Source organism: Drosophila simulans, chromosome 3L (assembly GCF_016746395.2).
Source record: "Drosophila simulans strain w501 chromosome 3L, Prin_Dsim_3.1, whole genome shotgun sequence".
In the NCBI taxonomy this organism is placed as follows: domain Eukaryota; kingdom Metazoa; phylum Arthropoda; class Insecta; order Diptera; family Drosophilidae; genus Drosophila; species Drosophila simulans.
In genome coordinates, this window is record NC_052522.2 from 13,863,259 (window position 1) to 13,882,800 (window position 19,542).

The window sequence follows — 19,542 nt, forward strand, 5'->3', positions numbered from 1 at the left end:
ATTTTCCACACGTCCGCCCAGAAAAGGTGGCCTAAAAATGATTTGCGGCCGACGGGTAGTTTTCCAAATATTTTGTATAGGCAACAAAGGGTTGAGACTGATGTCTTTTTAATTTGCGATTTTTGGACTTGTATCCTTTTGATTAAGCTTAAGCAGGTGTTTAGTTTTCTTGCTATCTTATTGGAACAAAATAATAAAGAGTATTTCTTGAAGAACTGTATCTTTAACTTCTTTCTTATATAAATGTAAAATAGAATTACCTTCTTCTTTTGAAATTATCAGTAATGGCACAAAACCCTTCACTTTTCCATTCTTCGCAACTACCAAAAAAAGGGTCGTTCCGTTAATTCCACTCACAACTGAAGCGAAATTTGTTCAGTTTGTTCGAGGCTGCTTGCCTTTTTGCACTAGAGAGCTCAACTAACTGCGAAATTGTTTGGCAACCACAAAAAGAACTGTCAGAGAAAGGACCATCAGAGAGAACACGGCACAGATAAGACCGCCAACTTGTTTGCTTAATAAATAAACTTTATATTCATAACTGAAAAAGTTTCGCAACATGCCCCGTGCCACTTCCCGCGGCGAAACAAACGTGGCCGCTAATTTGCGTGCCACAAACTTTTGCCGCTGAATAGTATGCTATGAAATTTGGCAAACATCTCGGTATGAGTTCGTGGGCGCAGCAAAACTACGCGCCGGCATTTCCGTTGCCAGAGCGCCAAGGCAGAACATAAATTATACGAGCGTTTCCGCCTCAAAAGCACTCAGCCAAAATCATAACATTTTTTAATTAAAACAAGATCTCTGAAAATATGTACTTTCTAGAAGTATATTATGTCATTAAGTTCACTTTCTTATATATTTGATTTTTGATTTTGGTGTAAATTGGTAATTTCTATGTAGCTATGAACGTAAAAGAAACCAACTATTATCAGCTTTTATGAATATTTATTTAGTAGTGTTACCTAAACTACTTTGCAAACCTATTTCGTTATGTTAGTATATATAATTTAAAATCTTTAAAAAATATTTTAAAGTGTCCTTTTCGGGATTTTCTCAAGACGCTATCTGCACCGCCGCAAAGGGGCGCTCGCTAATCACAAAAGTTTTCGCCTTTCAGCTACCTTCAATTCGGACTTGGGAATGGGAGGAAAGGGGCATGGCCCGATAAACTTACGGGTTAAATACCCTTTGGCCCCACACAGCCTCTGTCTGATTAACAAGACATAATTACTTTCGCATTAGGCGGCTGCCTAATAGCTCGTGTAATGCCCCAACTCTCTGGAGCCCCTAATCAGCTCATCAGACACAACAAACTAAAGAAAACAAGATTTTAAATTTCAAATTAGAAAATACAAAATACAAAATACAAAAAAGGCGCATCAACAACGGCGGTGGCAGCAAAATAAAATGGAATGTACGACGAACCACTCGAAGATAATGAAAGTGCATTGAGGCGGTAAAAGTCGGGGAAACAGTATCAGGTCGAGTGCGAACATTTTTCCATTATGCAACGTGCCACATTCTTTGCCATTCGTAGAACAAGGAGAAAAACTAAGAGGTGATCGACTAAGTTGTAACTCTTGTTTAAACTAAAAACTGAAAAGAACAAACGAGGAAGTGTTAAATTTATTTAAAAATCAATTATTTCAAAAAATTTACTATTAAAAATGAAGTACATTTTGAAGCTTAATAATAACAAAGATACCTTATATATAAAACAATTTCACTTTGTTTATGAAAGCGAAACTTATGTGGAACTAATACAAAACCTAAAAAAATGTATTAGATAAATGTATCAATTTAATAATAATAGCAATATATATAATATTGTAATAGGATGATAATCTTTTCACTTATTTGTGTTGAATCGGTTTCAGTGCTACCCTTGTAGTAATCAGATGCTACAGGGTATCACCTCAGGTGTGAGGACAGGGCAACCTGGAAAAATGCAACGTTTAACTGCCTGCGGTGAAATGTCTGCCGTTCTTTGGTTGGTCGACCTCCCAGCTGCCACCATATCCCCAATGCCCAGGACTCGCTTCTAGATCCGGGCGTGATGGGAAAACGCTTCTATAGCGAACACATATAGAGGGTTAAAAGCCGTTTGGATCCGTTTGGACCTGAGCCAGCCAGTGACAACGAAAGCTCGACAACGGGAAGTGTGATTATATTTTCATTTTCAATTTTTTACGGCCAATTAATTTGGCAATTGACGCTTCGCTGGGCGTCTGCGCCATGGTTCAGTTATATATATATGTATATGTATTCGTATACGTATTTCCCTGGCGTTGTTGCAAATTGAGTTGTGTGGCAAGAATAAGAAAAGTCTATTATAGTGCCAGGATGGGTTGCCTGCCAGCCATTTGGTCGTTGCATTGTCTGGCTATCCTGGCATCCGCTTGTTCTGTGGGCGGGCATTGTTTGGGGGCGTGGCAGCCGCCTGTAATCCCTACCATCACCAATTCCAATGCCCCTCATCCCGCTCCACGATGGACATGCAATTTGCATTGAAATTGTTTTTCGAAATTAGAAAAGCCAGTCAGGTGAACTTGGGCATGAGGTGCGATAAAACGATAAAACCATTTTGGGGGAAAATCGAGAAAAGTGACAATTTCAATAAGGACCAAAATTGGAGATTTAGGAGTGCCCTTAATAGCAAGAGGTTTCCCCAAAAGGATGCAATTTGTGTAGGCAAAGATCAGGTCTTTATAACTTTTACAAATTCGAGTTCATAAAGTTAACAATGCAAATTTTGTTAACTTATTTTTGCGGCCAATACGACACAATAGTTTTATGCTTGATTGCATTGCTTGCAAAAACTTTAATGATATATATATATATGATTTACAAGAGTATTTAACATTTTGCTATTGTAAATTGATTAAGATTCGATTAATTAAAACTAGGGTTCGATAGGGGATTTTCAGATAGGTCCATTGAATAGCAGCTGGCCGGACGATCGGTTTTACATCTTTGGAACTTTCCTAATGGGAACTTAGTTCTCCTGAATGATGACCACATCCTGTAGGAGGACATTGGTCAACTGCAGGAGCTCCTGCTCGTTATGGATGGGGCGGTCCAGAGGATAGCCCAATGGGCGGGCATCACGAAGAGAGGCGGAGCCAATGCCAATGGTGATAGCGGGAACGATGTCCTGAACCTGCAGCTCAACCAGAGGAGAAACCACGACCAGGAGCTGCATGGGCAGACCCTCGGGCCTTCCACGGGGAAGCAGCAAGTGCTGGGGGAAGCGTCCGTTCTCGCCGACCAGCTGCTGGATACCCACGACCTGTTGCTCCTGCTGGCCCTTCAATTGCAGCATTACTTGGCGGTAGATCTCCACCAGGGGCGTCACATCGCTAGTTGTCCAGGGGATATCGATGGACCTGCGCTGAATGCGGTTGCGTCCATTCTCCAGCTGCACTTGGATGGCATCCAGAAGGACGAAGTCACGGCGGCGCTCATCCAGGGAAGCTCCTTGCCTTCCCTGTTGATTCTCTGCGGGTCCCAGGAAGACGCGAATAATAGCATCCTGATCCTGATCCGAAGTGATGTCCATGTCAATGGTGAAGGCCTTGTTGTTGAGGCGACGCTGGCGTCCCACAATCTCCTGCTGGATGCCCTGAACTTGCTGCTCGACCAAGTTGCTAAGGTCCAATTCGTGCTCCTCGATGCGAGTGCGCAGTTTGTCCACACGAACATCGTTGATCGAAACACCGCGCATCTGCAGTTGCTCCTGGCGGTAGCCTCCAAGGATTTGTTCACGCTGTTCGTCCACGATCCTCACAATCCGGCGCAGGGTGTGCTGTACGACGGGATCGCTGAGGCGGATGCCCAAGCCAGTACGATCAATTTGCTCACCGTTGTTGTCCTGGACCACCTGGCGGATAATGGTCATGATGCCCACCTGACCAAGACGACCCAACAGTACATCGGCGATCAGGGATTCCACTTGGCGTTGATCGATCATCTGGCCACGCAGCGAGTTGACATTCACCTGGCTCAGCACCTGACCAATAACCTCCTGCAAACGCTGCTCAATCTGGCCGATCTGGGCGAGGACTTGGCGGCTGCGCTGGGAATCGATTCGGATTTGGTTCAAGCGGAGGGCATATCGCTCGGATTGCGTCAGGCGGGGATTGTTGATCCACTGCTGTTGCTGTTCGATCACCTGTCCCTGGGCGATGCTTTCCTGGTTAAGGCGTGCGACCAGCTGGCGAAGATTGTGCAGGACAATTTCGCTGAGGCGGTTGTTTTGCTGACGGAGATTGGGAAGGCTGCGGCGGCTTCGTAGTCCCTGTCGGTGCACCACGTTCTCATCGTCATCGTTGTCATCGTCATCATCATCGTTCTGGTGCTTTTGCAGACGCTGCTGGCGGTTCCTCTGCAGCATCTCAAGGATCTCATCATCGGTCATCAGCTTCAGACGGTTTTCGCCGCGGATTAGCTTCAGAATGTCCTCATCTTGGATGGGGCGCTCTCCCATGACGCGGCGACCCTCGCCAATGGAATTAATCCTGCGGGGAAAATTCATCTGTTGTTGCTGGATGTCCTGGTTGTCCTGGTTAAGGCGGCGTCGGTTAATATGCACCAATCGCTCATCGTCACGGCTCACGCTCTCCAACTGATCGGCATAGGTTTGACGCTCCTGTTGGACACCGTAAGTGCGACCTTGTGTCAAGATGTGGTCCTGCTTCTGCCAGTTGTTCTGACGCTCCTGGCGCACATCATCCACCTGACCAACGCGACGACCCTCACTGAGGCGGTCTCCTCTGACCAAGCCCATGAAACGCTGGCGACCGTTCAGCTGATCCTCCTGCTGATCCTGTTGGATGGCGTTTAAACGGCGGCGGCTCACGTGGAGCAGACGGTCACTATTCACGCTCACGGTGGGCAGGTTACGAGCTCCTCCAATACGGAGACCTCCCTGGCTGATACCACGCTGCAGCTGGACACGACCCATGCGAATATCTTCATCATCGTCATCATTGTCGTCGTTGTCGTCATCACGGCGGAGGAGACGCTGGAAACGATCCTTCTGGTTTCCATAGATGTTCTGACCCTGATATTCATCCTGTTGCTCCAAAAGGCGGCGGCGACTCACGTGGAGCAGGCGTCCAGTGTCTACATCCTGACCCAGATCCCTTTCCTGGTTGTTATCTTGGTACTGCACGCGCTGACGACCGACCAATTGCTCTTCACGTTGCTCATTGTTGATCCATTGGCTTTGCTCCAACTGAGTAACATCCTCCAGAAGAGCCAGTTCCTGGATGAGATTTTGAACAAAGTTCTGCAACTCAATATCGTCCGTCAGCAGAGAGGTGCCCTCAATCTGTCCCTGGTTCTCGGCACGGACAACGACGCGTTTCTGGCCCAAAACGTTCTGGAGGTTCTGCTGTTTCCTCAGAGCCATCTGCATGTGGATCTCCCTCCAGGGCATCAGAATGCTCATCACTGGGTTCATGGCCCGCTGGCGCATCCCCACGATGTCCATGAGCGAGGGGCGCTGGGTTTGCTCCCTCAGGACGCTGCGCAACTGCTGAATCACTTCCTCATCCAGATACAGTTCGGGGAGCAGCTCCTGGACAGCGGGCACGATCAGAGTTTGAGTGTCATCGCGATCGCGAATGGCCAGAGCCAAGGCATTAACCAGCAGAACGGGATTAATGTTGCGGCGCAGGTAGACCACATTCCGGCGAAGCGTATCAAAGTCCTGGGCGCGAACCAGCAGGCGGTAAATGCCGCGCAGCTGCTGCACATGCTCCAAACGACCCACGGAGTACACCTGGTGCTCGTCGAGGAGGCGACGTTGGCGATCCAGATCGATGACGCCCTGCATCACCTCATCAATGCCGCCACGATAACGCTGACTGTCAGCAATCAGACCCACATCTAGGTTGATGAGCTCACTCTGCTGCAGAAGCTGGCGAATATTCTGGACGATATCCAGGATAAACTTTTGGCGCTGCAGATCCTCCAGTGACATGCGGTCTGCAAGAACGGCAAAATAAATAGTATATAAATCCTTTCCTTTGGGCGTTAACCCATTACCAATACCCTGAACCCTGTCCTGATTCGTAGTTATCCTTCCAGCAGCCACAATGCCGGCCGCAAAGGCCACCAACAGCATGATTCTGTTCATCTTGATTGTAACAACTATTGATGTTAACTGATCAATTGAGAAACTGAAGGATTGGAGAGCTCAGATGGATTTAACTTGCTGCAACACAGACCAGCAGGCAACTGCATTTTCCAGTCCGCTCGCTGCAGCTTTTATACCCGAAATTCCTATCATTCCAAAGTGCATCCCATAGGCCTATCGCTTGACTCCCGATTGGGTTGAATGCCTTTTGCTGGTGCGAAAATATGTTTATCAGCCCAGAAGCTTCTAAAAAAACCGCTAGCTCATTATGCAATTAAAAAGTTGTTGTCATGGATTGGTCCCGAAATCGGTGGGGCCTTTCGGGATTCAAACCACATAGGGTACGTAACTCCGGTTCGTTTCTATTCTGTGGGTCACAAGCCAGTCAATCTATCTTAATTGGTTCATTGATCTGCAATTCTGCAAACGACTTCTTAATCTTTTGGCTCTTGTTTGCAGGTGATACGTGTTTGCTGGCCACGCTGATTAGTCTATTTTGGGAGCAAACATCTTGCAAAGTGCAGTTCGCATTTGTAGCATGTTAAGAAAGTATCAAGTTGCATGCAACATGCTATTAATTAAATTTAAATTAGAAATAAAAGGAATATGAAGTTCATTCATTTCATCATGCAAATTCTATTACTGATAAGGACAAGGAAGTCAACATCTTTTAGCATGGAAAAATTCGACTTTGTGCTGATAAGTCATAGAATTTATGAATTTGTTTATGTGCAAGAAATCAGCATAATCGGTGAACGCGTGACTTGTTTGACAAATTAATACATTATTATTGCTGCTAATTCATTTGAACTTAGTGAATGCGCTAATTGCATGTTAAATGGTGCTTGTTTAGAAATATTTATGCTGAAATTCATTGAAAGATCTTATCGGTTTCTTAAGAGCTGATTTATGGGGATATGCATGTTTTTGGGTCTATATCTAAAATTCCAATACGAATGCTTAGAATAAGCATGTGAATACACTCAGAGTGCAAAAAGATGCAGAGTTGGAGCCGGAAAATGACGGCCACGTAGCATTTGGCAGCGTCATTGTTCGCGTGAGTGAGTGATTGGCGATTGTGAAAGGATAAAGGATTGCAGTGGGTGGGTGAGCAATGCGATGGGCGAGTCGATGCAATTTTTCTATTCACATTTAAATTGGCAATTCGTTTGTCCGTGGCTTTTGTGTTCGCCCAGCGATTTTTGTTGCCATTTTTTTTTTTGTTGGTTGGTTGTCTGTGCTGCGACAATTTTGCAACGTGCCTGGCATGCAACGGAAGTGAAAAGCGCTACGTGGGTGGCCATAGCTTAGATTTTGTCTAGGGATGTGCTATATCCCAAAGAAAATGACAATGCGATTCATCGGCAAGGTAAGAATAAATGATGAATATGATGAATAAATCAATTTAAATATCTTTAAATACTTTAGAAAAACAAAAAAGTGGTAAGCTTTATTACTGCAGAATTGTAAATATACAAACTATTATTCATCTCTATAGGATAAGCAAATAAATGGTAAAAGCTTTGGCAACCCATTACATTGTAACTAAGATATGATAATGAGATAAGATATTAGATTCAAACTAAGATATGATAATGATATACAGGCATCTTGGCCATTGCTATCTTGGCTCGACTGTAGTTGTTGTTGTTGCTACTGTGCCTTTTCTAATGTAATTGCAATTGTTTGGCAACTCCGGCCGGTCATTCATTCACCTTTTGGATTTCAGCTTTTCCTACCAGCAAATGGGCTGTAAAAGCAACTTTGATTTGCCTCTACTGCACTTTGCACGCCTTTTTTTCCCAACTTGCCATTTTTATGCATGCCAAGCGCATTTGTACGGCATTAATTGCTTCTTTATGCCGCTCGTCCCCTTTTGCTGCATGTTCAGCAATTATGCAGCTACAATTTCGCATTAATTGCTCCTTTGTGCCGCAGGGGTGTCCTTTTTGCACCCACTGTAGCCGGAGTGAAAAAACATTCCGGCATTGTGAGCCGCTGCATTTACGGCGGAGGCGACAGCTGCTCGCTTTAATTGCTGCCCGGCTTTGGACATTCGAGTGGAATGCGCTTTATGTGCATAGTAATGTCATCGGCCATCCTTTAAACGCTTTTTTTCTGGCGGACTTCGGTTTCCTCTTGATACCTTTTAATTCAACCAGTAAAGTTCCTTCCTATATGCGGTATAAAATACTCAAACCATTATGACTATGCCATTTTACGATCATTGATCTCGTTTGCGCTGTTTCCAAGCGATTCTACTTTGTAATCTCTTTATATTTTATGCTATCAAAATAGGGCCATGCGGTTAAACGTGGGCTTCTTATCGCGGTTCGCAGTTCACCTTTCGAAAAACAGTGCACACTCAAATTTGTGGATTAAAAACAAAGTTGCTATATTTTACCGAATGTCTGTTAATAAATAAATCATAATAATTAATAAACTAACAATTATTCAATTACAAATTTCTACTGCCATTCAGTAGAATTTCTTCACCAGCTGTGCATCCTTCTTGAAGGAGTGATAAGCTGTATGAAATCGACAACACATCCTTGTCTCGACTGCCAGTTGTCCTTGTTCTCCCGTGAAAGCCTCAGTCAAGTCAAGTTGAAGTGGTGGATGTTTTCGGCTTCTTTTCGCGATCTGGATACTGAGGATTCGGGATTTGGTTTCATTTTCGGCTTTGTCGCCGCTCGCTTTGACTTAAATGCGATTTAATGCCTTTTTTGTTTGTCTTCCATGCGTCGGATATCCCGTCGACGCGCTGTGGGCGTGATAAACCACATCCTCCCCTTTGCCATCCAGCCACACCCACTTTCTAGGCTGCTAATTTGCTTGGCGTTGTTTTTTTTTATGTCTCAACTTTGGCTTGGCGTCTTAATCTTATATCCTTTTCGCGTTTTCCTTTTTTTCGGCTGGCTTGGCATTAAAAAAATATTGTGCGTCCTTTGTTGGCCTGATAAAACTGCTTACAAATGCTTAAAAAATTAAAATTTATTACATGCGATTATGTTGGTTGCTGAGGCCTGGCGACCTTTTGCCATGAAATAGCCTAGAAAATGCAAATGGAATGTCATCACTTTGGCGGTTCAACATATTTCCGGGCATAACTTTTTTCTGTGGACATTGGCCAATTGATTCATGGCCACACAATATCCTTTGCGTAATGGTCTTTCTGGGCCACCTTAAACAGTCAGCAGTCACCAGTCAGCAAAATGAAATGGAATGGAATGAAAGAAAAAGTACAGCAAATAAATATAAATATAGTAATAATGAAGCATTGGGCCAAAAACGAAGAAGAAAAGCCAAAGTCTGCTGCCAAAAGAAAATATTTCTTTTTATCACAACGGATGTGAGTGTGCCAGGACTGAAATAGCAATGGATGGAGAAGGGACAGGCACGGAGGTGGAGTCGGGGTTGTGGAAGTGGCGATAGAGTCCTTGGGCTGGGGTTACCTTCGCCAGCATCCTGCCAAATAAAACAAAAAATTCCCCGACTTGAGTAGTGTGATGCTAGCTAGTACTTGGTTCGCTTGAATGGCAAAAGAATGGGAATCCCAGTCGCTATTTTATCAGTGCACTGATAAAAATAAATCGTAGTCCCAAAAAGCAAAAGTTTCATGAAGCTTAGTTCCATGACTATAAATTATATTGAAAGCTGTATATAAAGAAAAAGAACTCAAGAACATTTAATTCATGCCACCTATATATATATTGTACTAAGTAGCTATGAAAATCCAGCGAATATGACATATATTTTTTTCTGTGTAGTTTTGTCACCACGACTCTAGGGCTTCCCAAACTCGCTGCTCCACCCACTTCCTCCGCACAAAGCAAATCAAACAAACTTTTATTTCACACGATTTTCGCTCTGCTATTTTTCTCCCCCACTGATTCGCTTTCAATGTTTTTATTTGTCTTGAAACAAGTGAGTATAGCGAGCTGATGCTGATGATCGGGGTCGAAGGTGAGGGGTCGCACGTGCAGCGCGTGTCTGTTAGTTTTGATAGCCAGTTGACTTCGCTTCTGGATGCCAACCAAGCAAGTGACCCGTTAAATTTTTGTGATAATTGCAATATTCGAGATACTTTGAGATACATCCATCAAGGGGTTGCAGTTTTGAATAAAATAGAGTATCTTTAAATTAAATGTTTATAAATTAGTTAAAAAATGAACGGTTTCATTGCAATGCTTAAAATACCTGCAGCCTCGATAATTGATTGCTTGTTAATAATTATGTAAAAATTTTTGTTGTCAATATGCAGTATGCTTTTAGGGACAGCCTCAATTTAGATTCAATTACTACTACTTCGCAAGCTCTAAAACATCTCGGCAATTTGTAAGTTCCCACAGTCGAACCAACTCATGGACTGCTCTCTTGGGGGTGGCTCTTGTTGCCCACCCAATTTCATTGGGCAAATATTGTTGTAGCATTTCATAGACTTTTGCACAAGTGATTTTCGTCCAGAATGGAAGCGGATGCCAGGTCCTTTGTCTGTGTTTAGGTGAGGTCAAAATGCAAACATTAAATGCTTATTCAAGTTCGAGTCTCCGACTGTCGCTGTGAATAGGGCCAGGACACTATAAAAACGACCTTGCGGGCAACAAAAGGCACACCACAATGTCTGTGTGATTGTGAAAATGGGCAGACAGTCAACACTCAAAAAAAAAACTGCATAAACTTTCAAATAAGCATCTGATCTTTGAAATATGCTTAATTTATCATAACAAAATATATTTTTAAATTGCATTAGAATTTAAACAGAATTTTGTATAAAATCCTGTTGGCAAAGATATAGTTAGCGAAATTTAAGTTTTCTCATTCTACACATAGAATTGGGTAAGCTTTTTGTTTGAGTGAAACTTGGAGGAGCAGTGGATTGGTGTGTGGGGCAAGGAGGCTGAGCTGGGTGCGGCATCCTTGGTATTTGGCACTCCTTATCAGCACTTTCGTTGCGTTGCAGCGTGGCATTTGTGCGACTTTTATGGGCGGCTTTTCAGCTGGTTACGATGCTGTCGCGATTGCCATGTACCGCCACGCCGTCTATATTCCACCCAACCACCCAGAGAAAAGTCCAATAATAGTGGTGGTTGCTGCTTTTGTTTTGTACAGTACCTCAGACAAAAAAGTGCCAATTGTTTTTGGGCCGAGAGTTATTGACACGCCTCGACGGTGAGCGCTTCACAGTTGGCCGCTTAAACAAGTGGGCGTGAAGGAATCCCATTAAGGACGATCGCCACCCTTCCGAAACGGTAGACAATCCTGGCCAGCGTCATCCATTCATCCCCGCGGCGTGTCGGCAATTTAAACTAATAATCAACGCATCAGCAAACATTGTCGTTATATTCACAGAAGCCTGTGGCGTTTGGCGGTGACTCCTCACAGATTGCAAGCTATGATTTTCACTCGCATGCAGACCAGGTCTCTTTAGGGTTTTCAATGCTAAAACTATTGTTAAAATTTTGCCATTAATCCCAATGCCATGCTTTATTCAAGTACACTGTTTAAAAATCGTGGAATTTCACACTATTTTTAATTCGATTTCTGCTCTTTCATTTATCACATTAAAGTATAGTTTTACAATCATATATTACATAAAAGTGGACATGTTCTCGATGCCTTAACAAATCTAATGTACTTTAGACCTAATAAGCCAATTGTTTGGGTTCCAGAAATTGATAACAAAGATTGTGAAATCTTAAAATTAGGTATGAATAAAACCATTTAAAATGTGTTTTAAGCTGAGGTAATAATTCAAAGATTTATCAAAATAATTAAGTTATTCATATAACAACATATCAATAAAAATATTAAGTGCAGTTTAAGTATGTAAGTACAAATTCAAATGATTTTGTGAGTTTTTAATAAAATGTCAAAAATATATATAAAATATATATAAAAATTATTATATGTTTTTTCTAAGCTACGATTTAAAAAATTGTTTTGATTTAAAATGGCTATTGATTTTCGAGGGTGGACTTAACTGCATTGTTAGTCCAAAAATGCCAGTAAATTGAGATTTTGAATGTAGTTTTAAAATTAATGATCTAAAATAGTCAAGCTGCACTAAATCAGAACCCAAAACATAATTATAGTAGCAACTGAAGACGCGCAATAATATTCGTCTAACACTAGGCTCTAACATTAGGACTTTTAACTTTTGGAGCGGGATGACCAAGTTTACCATCCAAATTCCCTCTGCGGTGCCCATCCTAGACCACGTGTTCCGCGGATGAGGAGGTGCCGGCGCCGAAGCGCAATGGAGTCGGTCAAATGATGTTCGGCGGACTGGCCGCGCTGGCCACTACCGCATTTGGCGAGGACTTCTCTGACTTGACGCATCCGTAGGATGAGATGCCGGTACCGCTGCTGCTGGGCGGGGACGGTGGAGTTTCCGGACTTATCAGAGGCAGATACCGCCACGGGTGGTAGATGGAGCCGGCGTACATCGCCTGGAGGCGAGCCTGTAGGTCCAGGGCCAACGTGGGATCCAGTGGATAGTGGGCGAGGCCGGGAAAGGCATTCGGCAGGCGGGGCAGGGACAACTCCAGTGGCGAACCAAAACCATACTTGGCGCTCAAGGTGGCGGCGGCCAGCTGGACATGATGCGGATGGGGATGCGGGTGGTGTGGATGCGGTTGATATGGTGACTGGTGGGGATGTCCGTGAAGATGTGGCAGCGACTGACCCAAAGGCGACAGCTGGGGCTGCATGTCCTTGGGGGAGCCAACTGATCCTGGGCCACCGGGACCGGTGTTACCCGCACCACCAGCGTTGACACCACCATTGACACCACCTCCACCACCGCCACCACCACCTGGCACCGGTGACTTGTTGAGCGTCTTGGGCTTGCGACGTGGTCGATACTTGTAGTCGGGATGTTCTTTCATGTGCAGAGCCCTGTAAATTAAATAAATGTTGAAACACTGATCAAAAGATCGAACGATTTAAACTTTGATGATATCATAAAGCCAGCCATCTCTGGTCGTAAACCCCAAGAGAAGCGGAACCCTTCCATAAACCCCACGCCTGGCAGATACAAAATGCACAAGTTTATATTGTGTATTTAGCGAAGAACCAGCACTCCGATTCCAACTTCGATTCTCTTTCCGATTTCCCAGCTGCAACAATGCGCAATTGTTGACATTTGTTTGACATAACGATAAAACCTGATAAAAGGTGTGTTTGGGTCGCCTCCTCTTGTTTTACTTTCGCTTTTCTTTATTTTGTTTTGCTTTCTTTGGTCAGTTATGGCCTCCTTATCGCGGGTCCCGAAAAAAAATATTGTTTTCCTTATCATCGCGCATTGGCAAATATTTGATCAGAATTTTTGGTTCTTTTCATTCGATATGCTCGCTCGAAAACCCCGAATGGCCATTAGTTTAAGCCCCTTCTGACGAGCCCTGATCATTTATAAATGTCATAAAATGTACGTAAAATTTAACATTTCCATTTTGGCAGGCCAATCCAATCAATAAAAGGATTATGACAGTGCAAACACCGAGGTTCGTCATCATAAAAGACCGCACTATCTAGGAAGGTATAGAAAAAACGAACTTGTAAGATACGGCATTTCTGGGAATTCCTACAGTTTTTAGTGCACTGCAATTTTTATTCCAATTGTACCAATACTATTTGGCTAGTTTTAAACAGGAATCGGATGAGAATTCAAATAAAAAATAAAATAGACAAAAGAGAAATGTGAGGTATCACTTTTGTGCTTAATTGTGAAATGCTCGCTTTTAAGATACTTTTCTTTTACAAAAAACTTCTTTCTTGCAGTATTTTCAATTAATCCCACTAATTACCTTTATTAAAACTAAGCTTAATCTGAAGTTACTGAAACCCTTTCGACAGGGTACACTGAATGGGTTAAGCACACAAAAAGAAGCAAAATGCAAAATGAATGGAGCATTTCATGCGACGTGTTGCCTCGCTTTTGTGTGACAACTTCAATTGAAATGTTTACCCAAGATATGGCAGTGCCAATGAAATTCTGACTAAGCAGAGCGGACACAATCCCCGACTCCAGAGCTCCGCAATTCAGCAGGAGCTCCTCACAATAGGTAGCCTTTGTCTTAGCTAATCGATCAAATTTTGTGGCCAGACGGCATCTAGTGAGAATGAGCTACCAACTGGGAAAACCGTAACCGAAACCAAGCCAGAATTTCCCATCCAACCTACACCACTCTGCTCCTGCATAAGCCGGCACAGAAAAAAATAAACATCTTGTGCACTGAATAAAATTGAATAAACAAACTTATTCTTATGACCAAGAATAGAAAGCGGAGATAACTACCAAAAAATGCTACAACTAATGTTTTTTCTAGTTTAAAATAATATAGGATTACTGCAATATGATAATCTATGATTTTTAAAATTAATGCTCCAATGATCCATATCTATTTAGTTTTTTTTGGATATAGAGCTGCAGCCCTAATAAACCTAATTAATAATAGACTAGGAAAAGTAACTTTTGAATTGAAAGGTAAATACTTCGCCTGGTAAGAAATCTGGTACTACATATTTTCTCAGTGTTTTTTAACCAGACCCCAGTGAACAACACTTACCGCAATCGTTTTGCCTCGTCGATGAATGGACGCTTCTGTCCTTCGGTGAGTAATTTCCACTCGGCGCCCAGGCGTTTTGATATTTCGGAATTGTGCATTTTGGGATTGTCCTGGGCCATTTTGCGACGCTGCCCCCGCGACCAGACCATGAAAGCGTTCATTGGTCGCTTAATGTGGTCGTGGCTGTTGTGATGGCTTCCAGTATTCGGATTCGAGTGGCTGGTTGGGGCATTATGGTGGGAGTTGCCATGGTGGTGCGAGTGCTGGTTCATTTTGGGTGCCACCGTAGTGGGGACCGCTGGCGGAACGGCGAGGTCAGCTGGCGGCATCGGTGGTGGGCTGGTGTTTCCCGATCCGGAGCCTACTCCCACGCTCATACCCATGCCCAAGCCACCGACCATGCCCAAACCCAAATTGATGCCGGGCAACTGCGGTGAGAGACTGCTGCTATGGCTGTGATTGCTACTCCCGCTGCTCGTGTAACCATTGCTGTGGCTGTGGCTCCGATGGAGCAGGGCCGAGATGCTCGTCATGATGCGGAGTCAAGGGACTCCAATGGGGGTGCAGGTGGTAATTATCAGGTGGTAGTGCTGCAGCTGCTCCTCGAGCTCTGAAATGCCAACGGAAATGGTATTCAATAGATATGCCTTGTTAGCTTGGGGACTCTGTCTGCTGCTCCCTGCATGAGTCATTTGATTGGAGCTCTTCGCACTGCGAATAGCTTGCCCAAAAAAAATGCACAATGGAACTCCATTTACCCCTTCTAATGTGTGTATAAAGGGAGCTCAAAGTGGTGTCCCGGTTTTATGACAAATAAATGTAAATATTTGCCAGTAATTCAAACCAGTTTTCAGTATTGAATATTTGCAATATCGGGGATTTCCCTTAAATTAATGTTATCCGAAATGTACTCCTTACAGAATTTAAATTTGCAGATCAACAGTATGCGAAATCCGATTTCAAATGGTGAATTAATAAAAGATTGGACTCGAAGCACAAAAATTGTGCACGAAATATGAAATATTTTCGAGAACAGGCTTTTAAAGAACCCAAAGCTTTTCTAACATTGAATATGGAAAATGTTTATAAAATGCAGTCTATTTCATGTCCTGATATATAGCTGACCAATCATTTAATATTTTAAGAAAATTTAGTCGCATATTTCGCTTTTTAAAATTCCTTAAGGAGGATAGTTTATTATATTATTTTATTTATTTTTATTTATTTATATTTATTTATACCTTTTTTAAATATTTAAAGTGTTCACCTAGAGAGCTTGTTTAAATAAACCTTTTCTTATCATCATAATTAACTTACCTGTATTGTCTTTTAATTTCTGCCTAATACAGTTTAAATTTGCATTCCATCCGATGCGTGACACTTAAGTCTCTATTTTATTGCACAAGAGTTTACGATGCGATCGAGTTCTTTTTGTTTATTAATATTAGCAGTTTAATTATTGTCGATCGCCATTAGAACTCCTAAAAATACACAAGTGCACTGATTTGAATTTTCAAATTATTTTCCAAACAGTTCGATATTTATAGAGCCTCGAATTTACGAACGTGGAAAGTATTTAAACCGTTAGACTGCCGATTATTCACCGTTAGCCGAGCGCAGCGCGTCCGTTTCGAGTGCGCGACAATTTAGATTTGAAAACACATTCGAAAACTTGCGACAAAAACGGCAAAGCAAAGGAACCAAAAGGGGCAAGAGGAAGAACGTGGGTGTTTGTTAGTGTGAGGGTGTCTCTGTAGTGGTTGGTCGCTGCTGCGTCGCTGCCGCCCAAAAGGACCGAGTGGGAGCGAGACAGGGCGAGAGATAGTGCAAGGGAGAAGGGTCGCGCAAGAGAGAGAGAGAGAGAGCGCACATTTTGTAGAGTTTTTTACACCTTCGGAGGACGCGTCAACGTGGCGGCTAAGTGATAAAAATTCGCTGCTGCTGCTTTGTATCTTTGTATCTGCGTTTTGTATCTTATTGACAATAGTCTCGGGTTTGTTTTCGTTTTGTGTGCGCGTTTGCATTCTTGTTTACCAAACATTGCTCCTTTTGCTCTTCGCCAGTTGATAATGTCTGCATTTTTTTATCAAAACCTTAACACAAAAAGTATTTTTGAAGATTTGAATAACCTAATAACAGATTTCATATTGAGCTACCAATATCTATTTGTTATTGTAAAAATAAATAATTTTCTTTGAAAAAATCAAAAAAATTCCGGTCAACTAGTCCGGAATTCGCTGCTATATTTATTTACAAAATATTAAATCATAAATTGGTACGTTAATAAATTACTTTATTATTCAGTACTGTTTTTCTTCTATACATTTGTGATCCACATATAAGGCATAGGTAACCTGCTTTATAGCTCTTTTCAATCAACCCAATGGAATAAGAACCAATTTTTAGGAAGTCTTTCCAGTTTATTTAAATAGAATACAAAACGGAGTGGTGTCGAATGAAAAGTACATTTTAGGTGTTTTTTTTAAATTATTTTAACCAAATTATATTGGATACTTACTTTATGCATGGTCTGTACTATATGGCTTATATTTCCACTATAATTTCTGACTGTGTATTAGACGGGTGTTTGCTCTCACAATCGATCGGTGGCTCATTTGGTATGTTTGCTGCAAGCTTCGGTATCCGCAAGATTGGCCCTTTTTTGTTGGCAGGGTTGAGCCGCTTATTTCAATTGCTCTCCTTGTTTGTCACACACAGGAAATTCTCAATTCTTGTTGTTGTTGTGCCAATAACGATTTCTGTATAATTGCAACGATTAGAAACCCTTGATCCCTTAATATTACCACCTTTATACATTTTCTAAAATTTCTTATAAATGCCGCTCTTTATAATTGACGGGTTCAATATTCCGCTAAGGGAGCTTCTCCCTTGACGAATACTTAGAAATTAGACAATTTTCCCGGTGTTTACAGTGTAATGTCAATAGAAAAGTGTGTAATATGCTAGGGATAGTACATCCGGAACAATAATTTCTCGATCACAATTTATTTTCATTAATTGGGATATTGGAATAATATTTTGCACTTAGAACAATTAGAAATCAAGGACTATTAGAAACAATTCACCAGGATATACTAAATGAGTTAAGAGGGTGTAAATATTCACATAGAAAGTGACAAAAAAATAATAATAAAACAACACTTTTAAAATCACAAATGAATCGTCAAAGTGCTTTTTATTTTTAATTGTTTTAATTTTATTAAGACATATTGTACCTTTACGTTTTTAATAGACTTAAGAATAAAAAAATTTAGGATTTTTGCTCTGCATTCCTTGGCATTTTAAAAAACAACTGTTGGCGCCATAAAAAGATATCTTCCTAAGGGGTTGTTTTGCGCAGGCGTCGCTCTTCAAATGGTCGTAACTTTTGTAGAGTTTTTGCCCTCGACTCCCCGACTTACCCCTCTTTCCGCCCCTCTCCTATATTCTTCTTCGCCAAAACAAATGCTAAGTAGGAAACGCATTTGGCGGGTTCCCCCCTTCACCATCGCACAACAATAAAAATGGCAGCGCTCTAGAAATGTGTGTGTGTGTGTGCTGCCCCAAACCTCAACCCCCCACTTAAATCACCCCCAACGCCCACTGCCACCTCTCCTCGCACCCCCTGCAACTGCGCGCATGTCGATTTCAGGCGCTGTGGACCAATGGCGTAGACAATGCTACGGGAAGTGGAGTTTGGGGAATGGGGCCGCTGCTTAGAAGCGTTCTCAATGGTGACGCGTTTTTTATCGCTTTTTGTTTCGCATGCGAATTGAATGCATTTTATTGGCCAAAAGCCAGAACAGACGGACCCAAAACAAAGGCGCCAGCAACTGGTGGTCCTTGGCTAGAACATGCCTGAGGATTCGCTTTATCTTCCGCTGGCAGAGGAGCAGGATATTCGGCTCGGTGTCCTCGACATTCCTTTATTTGTTCCCCCTTAATGGACATTATGGCTGGCCCTATTATGCGGTCATCTCACGGGACAATGAAGCACAGAAAGTGAAGGTAGTAGAAATCATAGTTGACGGTAGCGAAGAAATTTGAGTAATAGGGTACTCACTCAAATTAAATCACTCCTAAAGCATCTTCGTTTTAAAACGTAATAAAATGTTTTGAAAGCTTTAAAGGTATATTAATATTGTTATTTTTAATTTTCGCTAAAACTAAGTAAATTTTATAACATTATCAAAATGGGATATTGGCTTTGTAATGGCCAAAAATGGCTAGATTGTCAACACTGTTTATTTAACGCATCCTTTTTTCGTTGTCCCCACTGCAGTCATAATTTTGGGAGCTTTTTTACATGACCCACCGCAGCATTGTTTGCTGCGCTTAGTTGCAATAATTTATGGCTGGGATTTAACAGCGTCGCACAAATTTTTGCCAACTCTGGCAGACAGAGAGGTCTCGTTTGTTCCTACTATCCTTTCGCTTTGGTTTCACCTGACCAAAAAATGGGAAATGCCCGTACTAATCGTGATTTGTGTTTTAAATGAGGCCAAATGCGAGGCAGTCGAATGAGGAGGCTGATAAGACCAGTGGGTGACTCTAGAAAATGTAAATAATTCTCCAAAAGATAACTTTATTTTAAGCTGGAAAACTTTTTGAAAAATAATCAGACTGAGACAATTGAATTTAAAAACTTATTTTATCACATAAAATTCGCCTATCAGAGAAGGCAGTTTAATATAATGAAGAAATGAAAGGATGAAAACAATCGAACTGTTCCTCCGAATTCTCTTAATCTTAATTTCTCTTAAGTTATTTTGTGGAACCAAAGACATTAGAATATTTCTTATTATCTTCGATTCGGAAATCCGTTAT

At 42.2% G+C, this 19,542-nt stretch overlaps 2 protein-coding genes across 2 annotated transcripts; both read right to left on the reverse strand.

Annotated features, from left to right (window-relative positions):
* Positions 1 to 2,792: 2,792 nt before the first annotated feature.
* Positions 2,793 to 6,255, reverse strand: LOC6738018 (fat-body protein 1). The gene is made up of 2 exons (XM_002084797.4): positions 6,055 to 6,255; positions 2,793 to 5,994 (listed from the first exon to the last, which is right to left on the reverse strand). The coding sequence occupies exons 1-2, from the start codon at positions 6,143 to 6,145 to the stop codon at positions 2,999 to 3,001; spliced, it is 3,087 nt and encodes a 1,028-aa protein (XP_002084833.2). The 5' UTR covers positions 6,146 to 6,255; the 3' UTR covers positions 2,793 to 2,998.
* Positions 6,256 to 11,645: 5,390 nt separating this feature from the next.
* On the reverse strand, positions 11,646 to 16,477 carry LOC6738019 (transcription factor Sox-1b). The gene is made up of 3 exons (XM_016169574.3): positions 16,033 to 16,477; positions 14,716 to 15,325; positions 11,646 to 13,045 (listed from the first exon to the last, which is right to left on the reverse strand). The coding sequence occupies exons 2-3, from the start codon at positions 15,246 to 15,248 to the stop codon at positions 12,415 to 12,417; spliced, it is 1,164 nt and encodes a 387-aa protein (XP_016031818.1). The 5' UTR covers positions 15,249 to 15,325; positions 16,033 to 16,477; the 3' UTR covers positions 11,646 to 12,414.
* Positions 16,478 to 19,542: the final 3,065 nt, after the last annotated feature.

Bases quoted from the DNA above. Each gene is read 5' to 3' on its own strand.
- LOC6738018 (XM_002084797.4), bottom strand. From the start codon at position 6,145: ATGAACAGAATCATGCTGTTGGTGGCCTTTGCGGCCGGCATTGTGGCT. The intron at 5,995-6,054 runs GTAATGGGTTAA...CCGTTCTTGCAG, and splicing joins GGACAGGGTTCAGGGTATTG to ACCGCATGTCACTGGAGGAT.
- LOC6738019 (XM_016169574.3), bottom strand. From the start codon at position 15,248: ATGACGAGCATCTCGGCCCTGCTCCATCGGAGCCACAGCCACAGCAAT. The intron at 13,046-14,715 runs GTAAGTGTTGTT...TTTAATTTACAG, and splicing joins GACGAGGCAAAACGATTGCG to GGCTCTGCACATGAAAGAAC.